The sequence below is a fragment of the Metopolophium dirhodum genome, chromosome 1 (assembly GCF_019925205.1).
Source record: "Metopolophium dirhodum isolate CAU chromosome 1, ASM1992520v1, whole genome shotgun sequence".
Taxonomy (NCBI): Eukaryota; Metazoa; Arthropoda; class Insecta; order Hemiptera; family Aphididae; genus Metopolophium; species Metopolophium dirhodum.
The window spans coordinates 121469897-121493760 of NC_083560.1; the positions used below are offsets into that span (position 1 = coordinate 121469897).

Below are 23864 nucleotides of genomic sequence, written 5' to 3' on the forward strand. Positions count from 1 at the left end.
ATAGGAACACAAACGTAATCAGAAGAATCACGTTAATTTTTCCCGGTCAACCGTGGTTGTTTTTTTCATTATTGTGCCAATACAATATGTTTTAAAATTCTATGAACAATAAAATAATACTACATTTTTTTTAAACTAGAAATAGCATGTATTACTATATGTAAATAAAAATAAAAATATGTCAATGGTTTTGTGACATGCACAAATAAAAGAATGTAGATAATATTAAATAAATGTAAATAAATAATGTAATAAATCAATTAAATTATTTTTAAAACATTGAAAAAAAACATATACTTAAACAATTCATTTTACATTTCATAACTAAATACAAAAAAAGAGCGATATGTAATATCATATAATATAAAATTATTTTATGATTTCTATCTTATAAGGTCGTCGGATTTCGTTAATTTTTATTTCATTTAAAATAAGAGAACATTTTGGCGATCGATCAAAGCCCGATTTTTAAAATTATAATTATAAAACTAAAATATGCATTTGAATAACATTTGTTATTTTTCCAACGTATTTTTCAAGTACTATTCAAAGTAAAAAAAAATTAGGGCTTTGACCTGAAAAAAGTTCTCATCTTTCTAATAAAAAAAAATTATCAACATTTTACATATTATCAATGAGACATGAGAGTTTTTCCTGTGAAGTCATTTTTGTTGATATAATACCTATCAATCTCCTCCTCCCCTCTAAATAGGTATCGTGAGGTAGATTAGTGGAAAAGTATTACAATTAAGGTTGAAACTAAAATGTAAAATATAATCTTAAAATTTCAAATTGTACATAATTGCGGAAAATTGGAAAAACCAGCATCGACGCCCTTAATTAAATGTCATTAAATATGACAATAATAATATTTAAATATAAATTGGACATCCGTAAGCAGGTGTTCTAACTGGATAGGAATCTTCTAATTCAATACAAGTTATCTATACAACGTAATTATATTAATTTAAAATAAATAATATGAGATTATAGGTACTTATTTATATCTATATAATTATTACCTACATAATATTACAATATATATTTAAATATAAATATAATAGGTACATTATAAATAAATTATAAGATTTTATTTGTTTTTATTTATTTACTAATTAATTCAATGCAACTTTCATTATTCTCATAAAATTAAAAATTAAAAAAATAAAAAATAATTGCAATCCAATTTTTCATTATTTTTATAATCTAATAAACTTTATGCTAGTATACCAATCACAGAATTAGAAAACTACCATGGTTTTTTAATTTATAATATATTATTTATACCTATACATTGTACATTTATACGACATACATAAATGTAGTATTGTGGTATGTCACCAAATTACAACGGGGAAAAAATAGTACATAGAAAACCTGTTAATCAAGCGCCTAAAACAGTCTCGAAATATTATTTAAAATTCACTTTAATTTATCACACTATTTTTTTCAGCAGAAACAAACTATATTCAATTTATGAAACGGTGAAATTTGTTTGATTTTCCGATATTAATATATTATAATATGACGTGTTATAACTGTGATTATAACGTGTTTTAATATTTGTTCAAATTGGTTAACATCAAAAAGACTACCTATAAACTAATCAAATTGTATAAAATATTTAATAAATATTATGTTTTATTTTACTTATTTGCTTGTATTGAACATGTTTATATACTCTATACAGATAATGGCGTTAACCCACCATATAAAAAAATATAAAATGCTTTATGATCGTGAGGTATTGCATTATTTATTGTTTTAAAATGTATACAAGTCAACTTAAAGTTATGAAACTTCTTCCACAGCTGGTAATATTTGTCAAAGTTCAGTATTGAAAATGGCAGTTTAATAATGTTGACAAATTTCCAAACCTTATTATTATGTCATTGAGATACATACTGCGATGTATTTCTATATTTATTGACGTATCTAAATACTAGCGTCAGTGGCGTGCTTAGAAATTTTAAGTGGAGGGATGTTCAATACAGTTTCATAAGTCAAAAAGTAGGTGGTCACAAAGTCATAACAAATCTATTATTTTTTTTTTATCGTTTTCAGTTTTGAAGTTTTTACTTTTTTTGTATGACAGAATACATTTATTTAATTCCGTACTCTGAATCAGAATCATTTTGACCAATATCAAATTAATTATGGTTTAAAATAATAAAAATGCGACGGAGTGCACTGGGTAATCAAAAACTGTATTTTGAAGTCCTATATTTATACACTTAACAAATATTATTGAATATTTACTATTTAAACCAAATTGTATTATATTCAAGTGTTAATGCAATTTAAGACTTTAGTACATTTTCTTGTTGTTATTATAATATATATTTGTATTGATTTTTTATTACAATTTTTATGATAAATAATTAATTTTAAAAGTAGGTACATTTTAAATAATTCATCTTCAACTTATCTTAGTTATATATTTTTTACATTATCTTTACATTGTAATTTTTATAATATACCTATACCATAAATACCTAAATTAACAACAATAATAAAACATGCCTTAACTTAGTTCACGAAACTGCACTTAATGCAGATTTCTTTAAGCGTAGATCTACATATATTTAAACAATTATTAATCATTTTCACTAGGTTTTTTCAGTCTTTTTTTTATTTTATACCTACTTTTTTTAATAAATTAGGAAAGTTATTATTCTTTACTCAAAATTTTGGAAAATTCAAGCCTCAAGCTATTATTGTTTAGGCACTACGTTTGTCAGTCAAGACACGTTCGATAATATTATATTATAGTTATCCCACCCGTGAGACACACTTGTGATTATGTGAGCAGTATATTTTCAGGTAGGTGCGAGGTACATAATATGTAATTACGCGCGAATGTGTTATTAACACGTTGGGTGCCACGGTGTTTATGATGTGTAGGTTCCCGGGACAACAATCGAAAATATAGGGTTAAGAATACCATGGATATGCATATGACCAAATGTAAAATACAAAGTCTAAAATTATATTCTGTCATAATAACTGTTTTATTTATTTGCTGGACAGATGACGCCACCTGTTGTATTTTTTCCATCGAGATTTCCTACTTTGCCGGACAAACCCTGAAAATTACAAACGCAACGAAAAATAAAACAGACAAATCGGTTAAGCCGTTTCGGAGTTTATCCGAAATAAATAATGCAACTTCATTTTATTCTATGTATATTATAATATATATTATAATATGTTGATTGATGATAACAAATGCAATATCTTATGCAAAAATTAATTCAATCTACCATATAAGTAGGGTATAAAGTCCGTATTCTCCCATAATCGTTTGTTACATGCAATGATTCATATATATTTTTTAAATTTAACACATAGACCGTAATACAATGACGAATTACACTCTACACCTAGTTTACAGTAGATGGATTACCTACTTGCCACCTTTTTGTTGTTGTCATATCCAAATTCTTTTGACTCCCTAGCTCAGGGGTCTTCAACCTTTTTATGCAGCGGGCCACGTATTATTTTTTAATAATCTTGCGGGCCGCATTCGTAGTAAAAACATGTATTTTATACAAAAATTGTACTTTTCTTTTAATACTTTATTGTTTTGTAAATCAATGATCTCCATTTGCATGTTTTCTGGGACATCTTCAACTGGTAATGAAAATGGAATTGAAAACAAATTAAAATATGTTTCATTAGCTTTGAAATAAAATAGTTATTTTTCTTGAAAAACGCGACTTTCATCCGAGATTTTACGTTTTTTACTGACTGACATATTTCACACGAGTATTATGCTCATTCCACAATCGATTACGAACTAACAGGCAACAGCTAACATTTATTTCTAGGTAGGTTAGGTCATTTATATCTAGGTAGGTAGGTAGGTATAGACGGTATAGTACGTATAATTAAATTTATCTTATCGCATATTTCCGATAGCGATGGCTTAGCCGTTATAATTTTATCGAAATAGAAAATATACATGCTTATTTTCAAATACGATCGCGGGCCGCATATTATGACGGGGCGGGCCGCAAGTGGCCCGCGGGCCGCGGGTTGAAGACCCCTGCCCTAGCTCCTTCTCCCTAACAAGTAGATACCAATAAAATCAGTAAAAATTTTACTACACATTTTTTAAGTGATTTCATACAATTTGAAGTTAAAAATTAATCATTTTTACTGCTTCAAAAGGCGATGACAGTCAAAAAAAATAAAAAGAACACACAGCATAGGAACACTAATAAGGGTTTATTTTAGGTAACAATGCATTTCATAATTCCGTTTAAAATAAAGAAAACCCGTCTTGTTTATCATGCAAATATTCTCATCAAGCTACTATATAAAACAATAATTAATCGGGGAAAAATATGTCTTAAGCATTTATACAATTAGGTTTACTCCCGATTGTCTAAAAGTTAAAATTACGTACGGGCAAAAGTTTTACAATTAAATCGTCTGGTATTGAATTTCTCTGTGGAACTCAACACTTTGGGTAACTATTACCATTAACTCTTACTATTTTCTGGCTCGCAATCAAGTAATTGACCGCATTTGTCCGGATTCATAGAAACTGTAAGTTGGTCGGTTTTTTCCCAGTCTTGAAAATAGGTTAAATATATATCAATAAAATAATTGTTTATACAATAGGTAATATGTTTCAAACGGAAGTCAAAATAAAACATTATATTATAATATGATATATTAAACGGATAAATACGGATATAAATATATTAATTTAATTAATTTAAGTTTATACAAACATAGGTGTGCGTACGGTTAATCCTAGGACATCAGTTTCCATTCTTTCCCTAAGAATATATGGTTTATATATACAAGAAATGCATTATTTTCATAAAAAAATAATATTATAACTATTATGATAAGAGTATGAGACAGCTGTTCTACGCCAAGGATAATTACAATTATAGTAGTACCTATATATGATAGCTATTAGCTACTATCACAGAATAGATGATTAATCACGATTTAAGATATCTTAAATCGAGTGATTATAATTAATCTATTCTGTGATATTTGCTGCAATCACTAAGTACTATTCAAGTGCATGGTCCATGCTAAAACGATTTTACGTAAATGTCAGCAATGTAAATTTCTACTGGTCAATCTCCTCGAAAAAAATCCTCTATACCCCTACCTATTCCCTACCTAAACTGTAAACAATACAACAGTATACGGCTCATTTATAAAAGCTCAGCGGACGCCTGGGTGTAATCTTAAATAATAAAATATAACATAAATATTAAATGTTAATATATATGATATAGGTACATATTATTATACAGATATAAATTATACTGTATCCTCAAGTTATTTATTTTGAATTGATTTCAAATTGTATCTATTTTGTTTATTATATTTTTTAGATACATATCACTTACACTAATTTGTAATAGTTTACTACATTTCTAAAAAATGTATTTTACATGGATTTACCAAATTATTTAAAACTATTAAAATTATTCAAATATCCTAAGTTCTTAACTTATTAATTAGATATGTAGATAACTAGGTATCATGAATAAAAATAACTAAGAAAACCTTACTACTATTGTTGCTTTCTTATAAATAAAGATTGAATATACCTAAATAAAAATGATTCCTTATTAATATTTTTCTAATATATATAATACATACTATTATGTCATAAAGTAACATTTTTTTATATTATTACTGCAGTAGGTATAATATAGGTACTATGGATTATAACTTGTTATTCGTATTTTGGTAAAAAAATTCTATTATTTTTATTAGTTCATATTTTTAAATTAATATCCTCTACCTACGAGTTTTTATGAATAAATCGAATATTTATGTTGTGAATTATTCTTATATATTTATTTATAGCGTATTTAATTAGGCATAAAGTGTAGATTAAGATTCAAGGCTTTAAATAGTTTTGGCAAAGAAGTACAGACAGTTGTCTTTTTATGCCAGAAATGCAGTCATTATTGGCTGTATAAAGATATTTATCAATGATCTACGATACAGACGATACAGTCACTGCTACAACTACATAAGGCAAGTTGTATGACTTTAGTTTTTCATACAATTTGGGCTGAGTAGAAATTACTAAGTAAACTGTTTAAATATTGTGAAAATATGTTTCTTAAAACTTATAACATAACATAATATATTAGGATATTAAGAAAATTTCGAAAATTATATCGGTAAATATAAATATTTACAACTATTAATTATAAATATTTAATTAAAAATAAATGCTTAAATTTCCATTATTACCTACCTATTTACTATTTAAAATATTTATCATAAATAAGTCCATAATATTTTTTACACTTTTGAATTAATAAAAAAACATACATATTATGCTTATTATACTATTACCTAGTAATTTGGTTTCTATAAATGCCATCAAATGCTATCTAATACGTGGATTATTTTTAGAACGAAGACTCGTGTACAATACAATATAAATGATGGGTAAGAAATGTCACAAAACCATGGAACGTTGATACGTTTTCCCCTGGACATTCTGTTATTTTTGTTATCATGCTAAAGTTGAGTTTATTTAAAAAAAAAGCTTTTTTGACCGAAAGAAAGTTACTAATTAAATCATTAAGATCGAGACAGTTTGTAATTTCAAGATGTTTATCGTATTCTTGAAAGTTTATTTCATTAGAAAAATCTCCTCCAAACTGTTCTGCAACCTTACGCATTCATTCATTCATTCATTCGTGAAATGATTATTTTGGTAATATTATGTCAAATTATGATAATTTTTTTTAATTCAACGAATTTATCACGTTTAACAGATATTAAAAAAGCTAATCGATGTAGGTATACCCATTACCCACAATATTATATTCAGTCGCACACACCCGCGTTTTAAGGTATTAAATTTGACAAAATTGTTTAAAATTTAAAATGTATGCATATTACCAATTTTTGTTGATGCGTCTTTATGAAATTATGCAGATTGAAGCAGTTCAGTTTTAATTTTTAAATACAGATTTGTGATTTCAGCTAGGAACGTCACACACGCATGTGTTGTCTCCGTCTTACAAGTGCGTAATTTATTATGAAACTTTATGGTAAGAACATTATCTGTGTTCGTATATGTTGGCTTTTTACGATTATTTAGTTTTTGAGTGAGTTATGAGCAGGGACGCACTGCCTACTTTTGGTCCAAGGTGCAAAATTAATTAGGGGCCCGTATTTTTTTTTAAACTTATTAAAATTAGGAAAGAGTTCTACATTACAATAAAAGTTAAATTTAAGAAAGGGCTCAAAAATAATAATTAGGGCCTGTAATATAAATACGAATGGGGGCCGGGGGTGCTACCTGTTTTATAGCACCCTGAGCCAGTCCGCCCGTGGTTATGAGTATTTTTAATTTACGCTATATTATACACGCATAACTTCCTAAAAAATTGAACTATCATCATAAAAAACCAACATACGAACACAGATAATGTTTTTACCATCAAGTGTCATAATAGATAGATTCACTCCAATTTTTAAACTAACAGAGCTAAATGTGATCTGCTGGGCGTACATTTGCTATTTTACGTAATTGTAAGACGGAGAAAACACATGCGGGTGTGGCATCCTCTTAATACAAATATATTGAAGACCATTACAACCTTAATATAATATTATATTATAATCGAAGAGGATAATATTATTTTGACGAAAACGGCGTATCCGTTTTTGAATATATAAAGTAATTATTTTACTATAGGTATACTTTACCTATGGTACCTACAAAGAATCATTTTTATTTTACAAACATTTTTAAACAGCTATATTTTTTTGTGATGCACTAATTTGGTGAACAGATATATTATGTCTACCTATGTCGTTATCTCCAAAATATCGTATACTTTAATAACCGTTTGATTAGTATTTTTCTGCCTAAAGTATACGGAATAGAACGATAGTAGTGCAGGTTATAATATATATTCTCCGTATATAGGCGTGTCTCATATTATTTTAAACATTTTTGAGAATTCTTTACATCCAGTACTATAGTTATTATTATTGTTATTATTATTATTAGGGCATAGTATGATAATTTATACACATTTTAAACTATCCATGCGTATAGATCTCAAAATTACATCACGCGGTGGAGATGCAACGAACAAATTTTCTTATAACGTAGTACTACTTTTAATCAACAGTACTTTTAAATTTTTGTAGGTAAATAATATGTAATTTTATTTTATAGTTGAATGTATTTTGACGTTAAACCGGCAATGTTTGCAATAATTACATTTATATAGTACCGTTTATATATTATTGGTAGGTAATTATTAAATTTTATAATTCAAAGTATTATTTCGACGTTATACTATTATAGTGATATCGGTATGATAATATTATATTATAGAGATGCTCGTATATGAGCTAAGCTTTGTACGTCATTATCGTATTGATTACAATTCGATGGATTTAGGTAATCTAAAATAATAATATATATTAATTTTGTTTTGCTGAAAATTAGAATATTTAACCTTTGGCGGAAAACGGTCATGGTGCAGTCAAGGGTCACTTTGACGGAAATCGGTTATTAAGCCCATTTCGCATCGCATGTTTTTTTTTTTTTTTTTCTGAAATTTGCGGCCAATTTTTTCTCACCTGTTTCAAGTCGATCGTGAACGTCACGTACTGGTACCGGTCACCGTTGTGCAGAGACGGGCTCTGCCACCACGTGCCAGCCGTGGCGTTGTCCACCGCGTAAGCTGGGCCGTGCGTCTTGGCCGGGTCACCAGACCGGGCATCGCAAACGCCGCACTGCTGTCCCGCTGAGCCAAACTTGCAATACACTTCCGGTCCTTTTTCCGTCTCGCCACAGGTCGCGTTCGCTGTCACAACGGCCCGGGACGCCAGGTTGAATATTTGCGGATAAACAGGTTTGATACCACCACCGCCACCATCTGCGCATAAATAAATAACAAACAAATGTCACGATTATAATATTATCCAAAGACAATACGGTAATGGTAATACCTATAATAGTACTTAGTAATAATTCACATGCGGATCGCGGCAAGTACCATCACATATTATTAAGCACATAATAATATACAATTTAATGTGATCATATAATAACATATTAACGGCAAACATATTATTATCATCATTGGAGCAATCATTATGAGCTGAAAAATACTGGGGGTGCTGAAATTATAACTAGAGGGCCTTTTTTTGGTGATAAAAATTCGATTTGTAAACTGTGACCAGATTTTTTAAATTATAGCTACCAGTACAATATGTAAACTGGATACAAATTGTTTTTATTTTTAATAATCGTTAACCAGAAGACACCAATATCAGGGTACGGTTTTGATTATTAAATATTAATTTCCAAAATATTTTGGTTTTTTCCTTTCAATAAATCGGTTATGAAAAATAGTTAGGTAACTTACTTTATAATACAGTATACAGTTATATACACAGTGTTTTAATTTAAAAATAATATTTCTGTAACTTATTATAAAATGGTAAACGGTATAGAAAAACATGTTTACCTTACGTATAGGTGTTGTACCTACAACTTACCTACATATTTATTGGTTCATGATTCACGATTTATGTATCATTGAGATTAATTGGTCACTTGCTGAATACATTAATTGGTTATACAAAAGACAAAACGTATTGTTTTGCATATACCCGATGATTTTTATGAGTGTTTTTATAAAGACGTACTTACACATGGTTTTTCGTTAACTGACTGAACTACAGCCAAAAATGTGTGTTTTACTGAACATATTGACTGATAGTATAATAATGATAATATTATATAATATGGTAACATAATAATTGATAATAACAAATGATAACAGAGGAGTATAGAGTATAAATGAAAAATGCCCAAACACGTATTTCTATCAGTATTAATCTGGGCCTCATTAGTCATTTACAATCGAAATTGTTATTACAACTGCTATACGTATACAGCTTATATTTGCTGGACGCCATTCCATTGCTCTTGTTAAGATATAATAAGTTTGTTTAACCTAACTTTATCCAGTAAAAATTCGAAATACAATATCTACCTACTTTTATAAACAAAAATATCGAATAGGTATGCCAAATTTATAATATTTTATTATATAGTAATATAACTCGTATTTTTATCGTTACACGTCCTTTAACTTTCGATGCGAAGCCGATCAATGATCATACATAACCCAATAAAAATACCAAATAATAAAATAATATAATAAATTGGTATAATAATATGGCTGCTAACCGTTTTTAAATCGAACAAATAACAACAACGATTTTGTGATAACTACCTAACAAATAATGTAAATAATATTACTGATTAAGCTATGTACACACTAATTATTGTTTACAGTAATTGGACCATAGGAAATCGCACGATTGTTAATTCATATAACTAAAAAATGCCGAGTATGCAATTTTAGCAATCACCCGATTCCGTCAAAATAATTACTGATTCCGCACCAATATCAGAAAGGGTTAGATTCTTGTTACAGCTCTACCTGATACCTATTAGGATCCAAAATATTATACTTCTCAACATTAATAAAGTGCGAATTTTTCTTTTTATTTGATTTTACAATTTCATCATAATTAACATACATACATACATACATATATACATTCATACACACATACATACATACATACATACATACATACATACAATATACATACATGCATACATACATACACACATACATACATATATACATACATACATACATACATACATATATACATACATACATACATATATAGATACATACAGAAAACAATAAGCACTTATTCAGTTGCCTAGGTATACAATTTTAAGTGAATAAAAAAAAATATAATATATATTACTCCAACGTAAAATAGTTTCTACATTGAATTTCTCTAAATGATATCTAATGCTCATTATTATCAAAGTTAGGAATGCTAATAAAAATAAAAATGTTGGTGAGTCGAGTTAAAAATAAGAATTTATATGTACCTACAATAGAATAAGCAGTTATATTTTTATCAATAATTATTATGGTACCTTGGTATTAATAAACAAAATATAAATTTTACTACTTCATTTTTTAAATTATTTTTATCTTAAGAACATTAATTTTTTTGGTTAATTATTATGTGTATACCTACCTAATACTGTGATAACTAATAAAGCATATTTAAATACAAATACACTGGAAATAGTTGTAAACTGTAATAAATGAATATCCGTTGTCGGTGACGTGTGCACTAATTTTAAACTTTGTAAATTATGGCTGTCCCCTGGATGATTACAACAATTAATAGATTGAAGTTGATTTAATATATAATATTAAAAATAATAAACAAACTCCGTCAGATATTAAGCTACTTGTAAAAATAACTAACGACCTAGTTGAGTAAAAATGTAAAAAAATAACTTCAACTTTTTAACTATCTACCTATACTTTAATGAGTGCCCACTCTTTACTATAAATATATGTTATAACACAAAACATATGTTTTGCTGCAAGTTACGTATAAATGATATTTTGTATTTTTGTAATATATTTTTAAAACTAAAATAAAGTTGATTTTAACTAATTAACATTTTGACCTATCTTGACTACACTCAGTCGTTTTTAAAAATGTTTACTTTGTTAAGCTAACCAAATTGTTGCAGGTGAATTGGTAGAAACTAGAACCATTGCCTGATTTTAAAATTTAGGAAAATAGTATCATCACAATATTTTTTTTATTGTTATTCTAAAATAAATTCTGAGTAATTTAAATTTTTCTAACATTATTAAGGAAATAATATTACAATGTAATTTATAAATATCAATGTTTAGTTATAATTAATTAAAACTTTTGTTAGTTCTGTGTATGATTTTAGATTTTTACTATTAGTATCAAACATACTGAATATACATAAAAATGAATGTTTGATGTACAATAAAATTGGATTTTCTTTTTCTTCTTCAACGCGTGATTTCGTAACATAAATACATTATAATCAAACAGTCCGTCACAATAGCCAATCGTACATAACAACATTTGTTAAGGTTATAAAAAATATTTAGTTATAACTGTAAAATTAATTTAACAGAATTGGATTATTTGTGAAATTTGGATATATTTTAGCACAAGTTGAAAATTATATAAATATTAATTTTTAATTTTCATTAAACCACACTTCGAGTAATCGATCATTATTTATTCTTAATCCTAAGAGTTTTTACTAAGCATTTTATAATTGTAATAATGGTATGAATTCCGGTATTAATCAAAGTTGATAAAAAATTAAAATAAAAAAAACTGTTTTAATCGAACAAAACATGTTTTTTTATGTTAAAACGTCTTCTTTTAAATGATTTTTAAAACTGTTTTAAACATGTATAAACATGATTTAATCGAGTTTAAAACAAAATTTGTAATTTATTATGTACAATTAATGTGTAAGTACACTGTACTTACGAAAAAAATCTATTAATTTATAATCTATTTATTTACTTAGTATAATTTAAATATTTAATTTTTTTTAAATTTTATAATTATTTTTTATTCAAAATTGATTTATAGTCACAAAAAATAATATTTAGAAGTTTAAGTTATATGCTCATAAATTATATTTTTCTGTTTTAAACAACTGTTTTTTTTATGTTGTTTAAATCATTTGCTATAATCGTTAACTAAATAACAAAACTATGTTTGATTAATTTAGATGTTTAAACTCTGGTATTAATACATATTATATAATTATAATACGTTATAAGTCAACCAACGTTAAAGGTTGTTATTTTGGGCTGGAGCTCTATTGAAAGTCCCATAACCAAATATTCTAAAAAGGTCATCTACATCTACAAAAATGTTTTATTAGATATTCAAATCAAACATAAAAAAGCTTATTATCCTGAAATGTAAATTCTGTGAGAATAATATCACCAATAGCTGGATGTTAAATGTTTGATATTAAATTATTATAGTAGACATCAATAATTTTTTTTACATCATAATCGGAGTTTTGTACATTTTGTAGCGGCTCAAGACTCAGCTTTATTTTCTAATGAGCGCTATAATTCGCATTGGGTATTTATATAAGACAGGAAACTTGTTTTATAAAAATCGATAGATTCAAATAACTTTTTGAACAACATAATAGTTTGTCATTTAAATTTTTTTCCAGAAAAATATTCAAATTGCAGGTATATTAATAAGCACACTACTGTATTATTTTTATGTTATTGTTATTAAATATATAAATATTTTTTATTTTACATCCACTCGGTAAATGGAAACAATGGGGGTACCATTATAATGTAAACATTGAATATGGTCAACACAGCAGTTCACAACAAAATTGTGTCAACTGTAATAAAAATAAACCGTTTTTATTTAGTGTTTCAAACATTAAGATGCGATTTTATTTAAACGACGTAATTAATTGTTATACCGTATCGTTTTTAAGGTCATGTCTGAAATGATTTCTTCGGCGTAAGGATTTTTATTATTTAGCATTTTAGATGTTGTCGAATTATGATGAAACTCCAGACATGCAATCATACTAAATAATATGAACCAAATGTTAATCTGTCAGACAGCCGACAAAGAATTCGTTCTAATTAAGTACTTATAAAAATTTAATTATACTAATTAAAAAAAAAAACATATGAAAACATAAATGAGTGCTTCAAATTGTCATTACTTTTCTAACACAACGAGTAGTAATAAAAAACCATATAATAAAATTAGAGAACCAGAAAAAAACTTTATCGAGTGGAATAATAATAAATAAAAACACCCACTTGAAATATTGGATGTATAGTTGAAAATGTATTTTAACTTATAAAAATATAATATAAGTACGTAATGTAAAGATCATATTTTTATCAATCAAAATTATTTGATGTAGGTACGTAGATACTTCTAACATACATATTATAGTATTTTATTATGATTTATTTATGTCACTGTTTTACCAGTCACTTTAGCAATAGAACAAAATGGAACAGACACTATCAGTAGCGGTCCAGAGATTAATTTTGGGGGGCAAAAGTACAAAAAGTACAACAATTGGCTACAATGGATAAACATAGTGTAAAACCAAGGGAAACTACGGGGATTGGGGGGGGAGGAAATGTCCTCTCCCCCTCCCTGTATCCACCACTGGGCACTGTAAAAAATCTTGTCTCATTTATTCAAGCCATTATATTATTGTCCATATCAAATTGACTTTATTATACAATTGACATTAAATAATTATTAGTTTAGATTATAATAAATAAAGCTAACAGTTAAAAACTATGAATTTAAATTCTTATAACTGGTAACCTATAGGACCTAACTAAATAAGACGCCCCAAAGACCTCACGTTCCACGTAATTCAGGATCTTACGGGACATGGATGCTTCAGGTACTATTTGCACCGGAGGAAGCGCGCCTCCAACGCGGCTTGCCCCTACTGCCAGCACCCGAAGGATACAGCCGAACATACAATTTTCGACTGTACTCACTGGGAATCAATGCGGCTGACAGTAAACGGGTACGGGTTCATAGGCAACCGAAAAGTCACTCCAAGTGACGTACAGGATCTGTTGTGTGGCCCCACCGACGTCCCGATCTACATTAATGACCGAATACAGGCTGCCTCTCAGCACGCCACGCAGACCATCTATGAAATGGTTGAAGGCATACTTAGCTGCAAGGAACAGGATGCGAGGCTAGCTGAGATTGAAGCAAGAGCCGCTCCAAATCAGCAGAACGAAATTCCTGGCTGGTGGGTGCGTGCGACACCGGGCAGAGAGTAGGAGCGAAAAACGAGACTAGGCGACAAAGCTCAGTCGACCATTTCCTGGTTAATTATTCGTGATATGTATATATGTATGTGATTTATTGTGTGTGATAAATGTTATTTGTCAATAAACGATGGCAGCAGAGGAGTAGTTTGTGCAAAAGGACCCTCTGCTGTCGGTTCAAAACAAAAAAAAAATCTATGATAATTTTACATTATTTTCAACATAATTTATTTATTAATTTATAATAAAAACTACAACAGTAAAACTAGAATTAAAATATAACAGGTAGGTGGTACCTAATCTATATTTAAAATAAAAACTTTTTGTATGGCAGTCAACATTTTTTTTTTTATTTTGACAATTTTCAATATAAAACATTTCTTATCATATTATTAAACAAGTAGATATGGCCTTAAAAAAAATGATATACTTGTCATCACGTGAATGTTTATTAAAATGCATCGAGGGGGATAAAGATAAATAAACGTCTATGGTAAACACTTTAATACACAGTATTAGATATTAAACAGATTAGATATGGTTTTTAAATTATCATAAACTATAGCCACAGAATAAAATAGCATTCTTAATATTATATTATCTTTTTAAATACATTTTGTTCTAAATCTCGTTCCTTTATTGCTGCCTGTAGATAAAGAAATTATTATGTGCGATTATGCGATAAAATGTGTTATAGAAATAACGCATACCTATTGGGATTTAGGTGATATCAACATGGTATAGACAATTTCAGTTTATCAAATACTGTCATTACATATTAATTTTATGAATTACTATTTATTTACCTACTATTTATAACCGAGTTTCATACTCCTAATAATGACAATAGGTACTACATAATATTATAGTACATGGCTTATTATTATTACAACTTTTCAGTTGATGTAAATTATGATAAAATATTATATTAACAAGAAAACATAATATTGGAATAGTTAATTTGCTCTTAATTGTTGAGTATTTAATGCGGGTATAACATATAAATAATATTATCTAAAGTGTATTTGGTAAATTTAAAGTATACTGTATAATATTTATAAAAGGTAATTTTTTTTATTATTACAATAGGGAATATAAGTTAGGAATAGATTTAAATTTATTAAAATTATACAAATAGATAAAAAAAACTATGAAACGAATATCATCATTGAGTTTGTTGAAAATAATTATGTTTATTCCGAGGTTTTTCTTTCCAAATGTATACGACGTATACGATCATTTTAATAAGTATACACGTTTTAGCAGTTGTTTATTTATTTATACCTAATTTATTAGATATTGTGCCCTTCTAAAATATTATGATAATTTTTATAATATCTCATAGTATTTTAAAATTTAACTTTTGCAAATTAAGAAAAATATAGGTAGATAGGTACAATAGCTAAATAAACATATTGTTGCCAATATATAAATACGTCGTACTTTGAATAAATTTCGAATTACAATTGGTATATTTTATTTCTTAAAAGAGCCCATTAGTTTATATTTTATTTTACCTAGCGAGACATAGTATATTTTTGTTTATCCTAAATGATGCTAATCCATAATTTTTAGTCAAGGCACTATAAGTTTATCTTTGAAAGATTTTTTCGAATAAAATGTAAAAGGTACAAATAAAGCAAAAACAATACAAACTATAATGATTCATTATAGGTGCTTCAAATAAAATAATATTATGTAAACAGTACATTTTCTTATATTATAGCACATTAGATATTTTTATTTTTATTATTAATATTAGGCATAGACACAATTACATAAATAATAATATGCACCTCATGCATAGCCTATAATATAATATAATATTTATTGAATTATAATAGCTACGTGTTTAAATCATATTTTTTAAGAATAAATTAAAACGGAGTTCTTGTTGTAGATAACAAAATATAAAACTATCAATAGGAATCTACGAAAATTAATCTTTAAATTTTATTTGTTTGTTGAATTGCATAAAAAGTTTGTTATAAAAATAAACCATGTTTTTTTTTATAACAGAGAAATTTAGTATTATTTTCACAAAATATATATTAAAAGAAATCTGATTACATCAAATATTTTTAACGAGATTGTGTTAAGTAATTATTGATTATCGATATTATAAAAAATAATAAAAACGTCTGAGATAACCTATTGATACTTTTATATTTGCTAAGTCAAAATGTAACTTGGAATTCTTTGAAAACAAAAAAATTCAAAAGAAGTAAGAACGCATTTATCATTTTCCTTTAAAGAATTAATTTTAATACATTTAATGAAAATAGTACCTACTGTAAAAATTAAAATAAATAACATACAATATACACAATATAAATTATTAAGGGGAGATGAAACAAGTGTACAGCTAAATTAAGTTTTTTACATTTTTTTTTGTAGGCTTATCTTATGTTTTGATTGAAACTATGAATGTCGGCCATCTTAGTATATTTTATATTATTATTCATTCATAAGCAATAACTAATATCAATATATCATATTATATTTCTCTGAAAACGTCATATTATTTTGTGGACAAAAAATATTTGTTTAAACTACAGTTGACCTTTAGAGAATAAAATTCTAAAAATTAATTTACATTAAATAAAAATATTATTTGTGACAAAATTAATTTTTTTAGACAATTTTTTTATTTATAAGACTAGTTTTCAGTCAAGAATTTTATCACAATAATTATTTTGATGGCACGATTAAATTTAAGTGGATATATCATTGTTATGTTAATTACATTTCTAAACCTAAGTACCTATGTACAATTTAATAAGGATAATAATTTATTTTGATTTTCACACTAACGCACGATAAAAGTGTCCCAGTACAATTAATTACGTTTTATAATATGGAGTCATCAGTAAATAATTTATAGTAAACGTTTTCGTAGAATTTCCATTCATTTGTTACTATGAATAATTAAAAACATATTGAAATAATTAAAAGTTGTATTGAAACAAATGAATAAAATGAAAGTATTATAATTAATAAGAAACAAAAAATTTAATTTTATACTATTTTCTTAGTTATAATTTATTCCATTGAAATGTTATAAAATATAATATCGCAGATAATGAAGAATAATGTTGATAATAACCTACATATTAGGTACGTTTTTACAATTTTCTTGCACATTATTAATTGTTCTGATAAAAAAAGTTTTTACTTACCTACTTATTACTTATTAATAACTTGCTCATTTATTCAAATAAACGTATATAAGTCTTAATAAAATATATTTTGATTGTTGAATTAGGTACAGACGTACAGAAGTAGAAGTTAACTGTTAAGGGTAAGTACAAATATAAAATATAATATACTCTGAATTTACATAGGTGCCTATATTGTTTTAATAACAACGAAATGACCACTATCTCAGATGTACCTATCCTCAGACTACAGTCCATATGGCTTATTAAATTACATAATTATGTACAGTTAATTTAATAACAAATAGCCAAGCACAGCATATTATAGCATTATAATATATTAAATTACAGTAGATATTATATTAGTTATTCTACGTCGGTTTTCTAGAAATTCGACATCACATTTGTGGTTTTAGTGTTATTATTTCTATACCTATACTGAATATATTATGTGGAATTAAACTATTCATCCCAGTTCAAGTCCCAGTTTTAATAGTTAAGGTGTTGCACAATTTGGCGAGTCAGGTACAATTTAGTTCATAAATTAAATCTATTTATTACTATTTAAATATTTAATAACTGGCTACTGTTTAAGACTTTGTATTATTTTCTACTATATATTTTAAAATCAGCGAAACGCGTATGCTTTTTTATTTCAAATGATCGATTAGTCAATACTTAAATTAAAATTGTAGTATTTTTTATTTCTGGTGAGTATTTTATATGAATAACATTTAAGTTATAAAAAATGTAAAGTCAATGACTACATATTAATTGATAAACTAAATTGTTTCGATTCATAAACTTATGTGGAACAAATATCAGAACATAAATTTTTGTAGTTATTCAAATTTTACCTAGGTACCTAAGTGTTATTGTAGTATATTATAGCTACAATATACAGATAGGTACAAGTTTAATACAAAAATATAATCCACATACTATATAATATAGTCCTTAAGATGAAATATATTTTGACAAAAAATATTGAATAATTATGAAACTGGGGAAGTAGCTATGCAGTATAGAGGTGTCAAGTGTACTACGTTATTGAGTAGGTCACTGTAATGGATGTGTTAAAGTTTAATTCAAAGATAAATAATTGCAATAGCGTTATTTTTCGTTTAAATATCCAATTCCATCTGAATTTTAATTGAAAATGGTCATAAAATATGTCATGAGTGTATGTAAAACTTTTTTTTAATTTCACGGAAAGTTATGGAAAACTTTGAGTTACATTTTTAAAGCTTAAAATATTTAAATAAAAATAAAAATTATAGTTTTGATAAAAATATGTCTAAATAATACATTATATTCACACGGTTATAACGATTGCTAGTACCTTGTGTAGTCCATATAAAATAGAGTGAATTAAAATACTCCGTATAAGAACACCGTTGTTGTATGTGTTTAAAAAATAAATAAATCAAAAATGAATTAAATTTTTACTAAGTTGAATTATAAAACTATAATATAATATTATTAGATTATTATAAACTATTGTATATAGGTAGTAACCGAATAAACGAATAATAAAATATACACCGAGTAAAATAAATCCTTGGTTGTTTTTTAAGTGCGAGACGACCCCACCGTGTGCGTTTTCAATGTGGGATTTTGATTGCGGGTTTATGTGTTTTCAAAAGAATTTCGGCATTTATATTGTTGAGGGGTTTGGGGTGTACAAAAAATAATACACCATTTAGGTAACATCGTACACGGAGGCGGTGGAGCATATCGTTAATAATTCAGTCGAACATGTCAATAAATTTAATGAACCTTATATGTTTTGTTGGCGGTAGATGTACCTTTTTATACTCAGTTTTATTTTTATCATTCCACCGGTTCACGGGGTTCACATACCTACCAAATAAAACCATTTACAAATCACCGAAAATCATGACATTTGATCAGTTAATCTTTGTTCCCATATGTATAGTAACATAATAATACCCATATACGGAATACCTATAATGATATAATATAATATATGGGTAGGTATATTCAATAAATTACCAGTGGTTTTTATGGTCGGTCGTAAATTTTAAGAATATAATATAATAGGTTTTTAATTTATTATACAGACTATTATAATTGGCATTCGTGACAAAAGCAATGGATTAAAAAGAACGACGCCATAATGAAGTCTGCACCCTAACCCCTATACTCCATAGGTATTAGGTATACTAGGTATTTGTACTTAAGATATTTTTTCATAGTTTACATCTGCAAAATACACTGAATGGCAATTGGCATTGTGTTTGATGGACTCTTAAATTAAACATTTTTACTTTGAGACTCAGTTAAACACGCGTAACAATAAAACACGAGAACTTTATATATTATATAATATAATACATTATTATATATTGCCGGCCATCATCACAATGGCGTCAGACTTTTGTTGTTATGTCTCGTATGGAAAGCATAAAAATTAAATTTAACCTCATTACTACGAGTTTTAAAAATACAAACAGGTCGTAAAGTTTTCGCTACGTGGTAATACGATGCATATATTATTCACAGTGGGATAACATTTATAGATATTGTTTTTTCTGCAACGCCTACAGGGTCGTATCTTGACATAATGTAATTACCAAATACAAATTCTCAGAAAAAGATAACTTTACCATTAATTATATTTGTATGGTTAACTTTCAATATCCTAAACTAGGCATACTAAATGTATAACTTACAATTTTAAATCACAATATCGTTTTTTGTTATTAGGTAGGTATTTAAAAATTCAAATATTAACTAAATTTGAATTTTAGAAAATGAATGCTTTTATTCGCATTTTAGATTTTAAGATTAAGTTTAATATTAAGTAAAATTACATCACTATCATTTTTTTAACTTTCAGTCAGCTATATACACTAAATACCTGCATGTAAGTAAAAGATTGTTTGATTACCTTAATGTAAAGTAATAAGACTATAATCAGAATAATAGATTGCATTTTATTTCAACATGGTGTGAATCAATCTCATTTCAAATAAATTCACAAAAAATCAACATTGTGAGAGAAGTTCAAATTTTATATATAATATATATCTATATTATTATATATGGTGCAAAACCTTTTAACTCTTACTGAACAAAAATATGTCACTTGTGAAACAATATAAAAAAGTACGATTAATTGAATTTGTTTCAAAAACAGTGGAGTATAAAATAAATGAGAAATCGGGTGAGAAATGCATTTCTATAATTGGTGTATGATGAAGTTTAATATTAATTGTTCGAGCGTAAACGAAGTATAATACACATTTTTGTCTTTAAACATGTTATGGTATTAATATAGTCTATATATTATATACCTGTATTATCACTACCTTAAATCGATTGAATAAAACTTTATAATCGATTAGCACGCTCGATATCGGTAATAGATATTTGGGTTTCATATGTACCTATCATTACCTATAATTATTTTATATTTTTTTTACATTCGTAGATAATATATTATCTTGCATTATAATGCATCTCCGGACGGTTATTGAATAGGTATGTCAATATGGAATAGTAACGATTTGAAATGCGTGTACCCGCGTGACGTCGTGACACATAGCATTATTTGGAGCTAAAAAAAAGTCGAAGGGAACAATCGACACTGTTACATTCCTAAGGCGCAGACCAGGACATTTGTCGGAGTCAATAATATTATGTTATTAGATGTTGAGGTTTTTATGTCAAAGCCGTATATATTTGAACTGGGATGTGTAACAGCGGTGGCGGGTGCAAATGTCGAGGAATTACCATCTCCGTGACTTGAATATTCCTGTCGGCGGGCACTTACGCTCCCAAGTTATTTCAGTGGTCCGAACCAGCTCCACCGGATTCTTTGTATATACGTATATATACATTATTCACGTAATATAATATCCATCCGTAGGTACACGCACACGCCGACGGAGGGTTATCGTAATTAAAGCGTCTCGAAAACGTGTATTCAGTGTACATGGCAGACGGGCTGTTTGGACTGCCCAATAAACACACACATACGCATAGGTATATATTTATATACACGAATATGCATTCGATTGTTTACATTATAAAGGGTCTACGTGGGAAATAAAAAAAAAACCTAAACCAAAGTTTTCCTCTATTGTTGAGGTCAAACGATGACAACATGTGGACTACTACAGACTACTCACTACTCTACTATTATTATACTGCTATAGGTACTATTAAATACAATAATACCTACCATACAACACAGCGGCAATAGGTATAGATCGGTTCGTTGTTCCGTATTACAAATGAATATTCATTTTTTAAAACGAAAAAGTTTCGTGGGCAAAAAAAAGGATAACAAAGCCCTGTGCATTTCCGTTTATGGTTGTTTTTTTTTCTGTCGTTTTTGTTGTTTATATATTATTTATATATATATTCCCATACAGCAGCACAGTAATGGTCTCACGGGGTTCCCGGAATGCGATTCGTTGTTAATGGTCAGAACCTCATTTTTTACCATTATAATCGGCCGCATGTGTTCGAACCGGTGTTCGTGACGGCGAGTGGTGAGGGGGTGCAAGTGGTGCGACGGCGTTTTAAAAACGTGGAAAGCAGAAACAATTTGTCTTTTGGCGGCGCGCGGCCGAAGTAAAAACTGAGTTTTGTGTTTGCGCGTATATATCGTATAATATTACTATAAAAAATGCGGCCCGAAGAAACGCGTATGTATTATAGGGATATTATATTATTAAAGAGAACCTGCGAAGTACCAAGTGAAAAGAAAAAAAAAACAGACGGGCGCGCGAGCATAAAAGCGTCTGCACTATAATATACGGGGAACGACGAGTGGTAATAATAATTCGTAAGAGCGAGTACAGTATTTTAAACACGTGTTGACAGTTATCCCTGTTAATAAACGTCTCTGCGCGACGAATGATAATAATAATAATAATAATAATAATAATATTTAACTGGGTGCTGCACACGCTTTTTATTTTTCCTCGTGTGATGGCGTTCGCGTGTATTACCTACCTACCTCGAGACGAACGCACCGCAGCACAAGCATAATATAATATTATGTGTACACGTTAATATGTTACACTATTATACACATATATATATATTTATACGTTTTTAAGTATTATACAGGTATTGTACTACTATACGCCACCGGCTCGGTCGGTCATTCCGTTAAGTGGTCCGGATCCGAGCAGCGGTCTACCGTCCAAAAATGGAAACCTTCCACGGAGGAATGTGCCGAAGACACGTGTCGTTCGTGGCCCCGTATGACGTACGCGGGGGGAGGATTTATGTCAACAAGACGCGCGCGTGACAGAAGTCGTAGCTATATGTGTGTGCATGTGTCTGAGTGCGTGTGTGTTTAGGTGTGTGTGTGTGTGCGTGTGTGTTTAGGTGTGTGTGTGTGCGCGCGCGCGTGTATAATACATTAATACAGCTGCTGCAGGTATGCACCGCCGCCGTGGCGTTTAGGAGCATTATAATAATATCGTCGTATCATTATATCTATCCCGGTCGGTGGGGAGAGGGAGTAACCGTATTTGGTAAAAGGTATAAACCTACTTGAAACGTCGGCGGAGGATGCACGAAATTAATTTTTTTTTCCCATCTATTACCACCGAATTTTTCCCATCGTAAATATTACACTCGTCGTCCCGTCTCCACGTACCACCACCAACCGGTACGTGGCGGCGACCGCGCTGACCGAACCGTATATAGGTATACGGCAATGATAATAGTAATATAACTGGCCGCTCTACTAAAAAAAAAAAATAAATAAATAAATACCTATACTGTACCTATAACCACACGGCGACGTTCGTATATTGCTGCAGTGCGATCGTTTCTGGCCGTGTGAAAAACGTTAACGTCCGATTTTTATTACGCGTCCAAACGTGTACTGTATAGACGGGCATGATATTATTATACAGGTAGATGTAACATTATACAAAACGCGGCCGAAGACTATACAGGTACCACCGGGTACCACGATACGACAACG

At 28.3% G+C, this 23864-nt stretch overlaps 1 protein-coding gene across 1 annotated transcript in view; it reads right to left on the reverse strand.

The window, feature by feature from the left end:
* Positions 1-23864, reverse strand: part of LOC132933476 (laminin subunit alpha lam-3) — a 58264-nt gene that overhangs the window by 25471 nt on the left and 8929 nt on the right. Inside the window, exon 2 of the mRNA XM_060999749.1 lies at positions 8605-8903. Coding sequence (XP_060855732.1) covers positions 8605-8903 — 299 coding nt within the window. The remainder of the gene's footprint in view (positions 1-8604; positions 8904-23864) is intronic.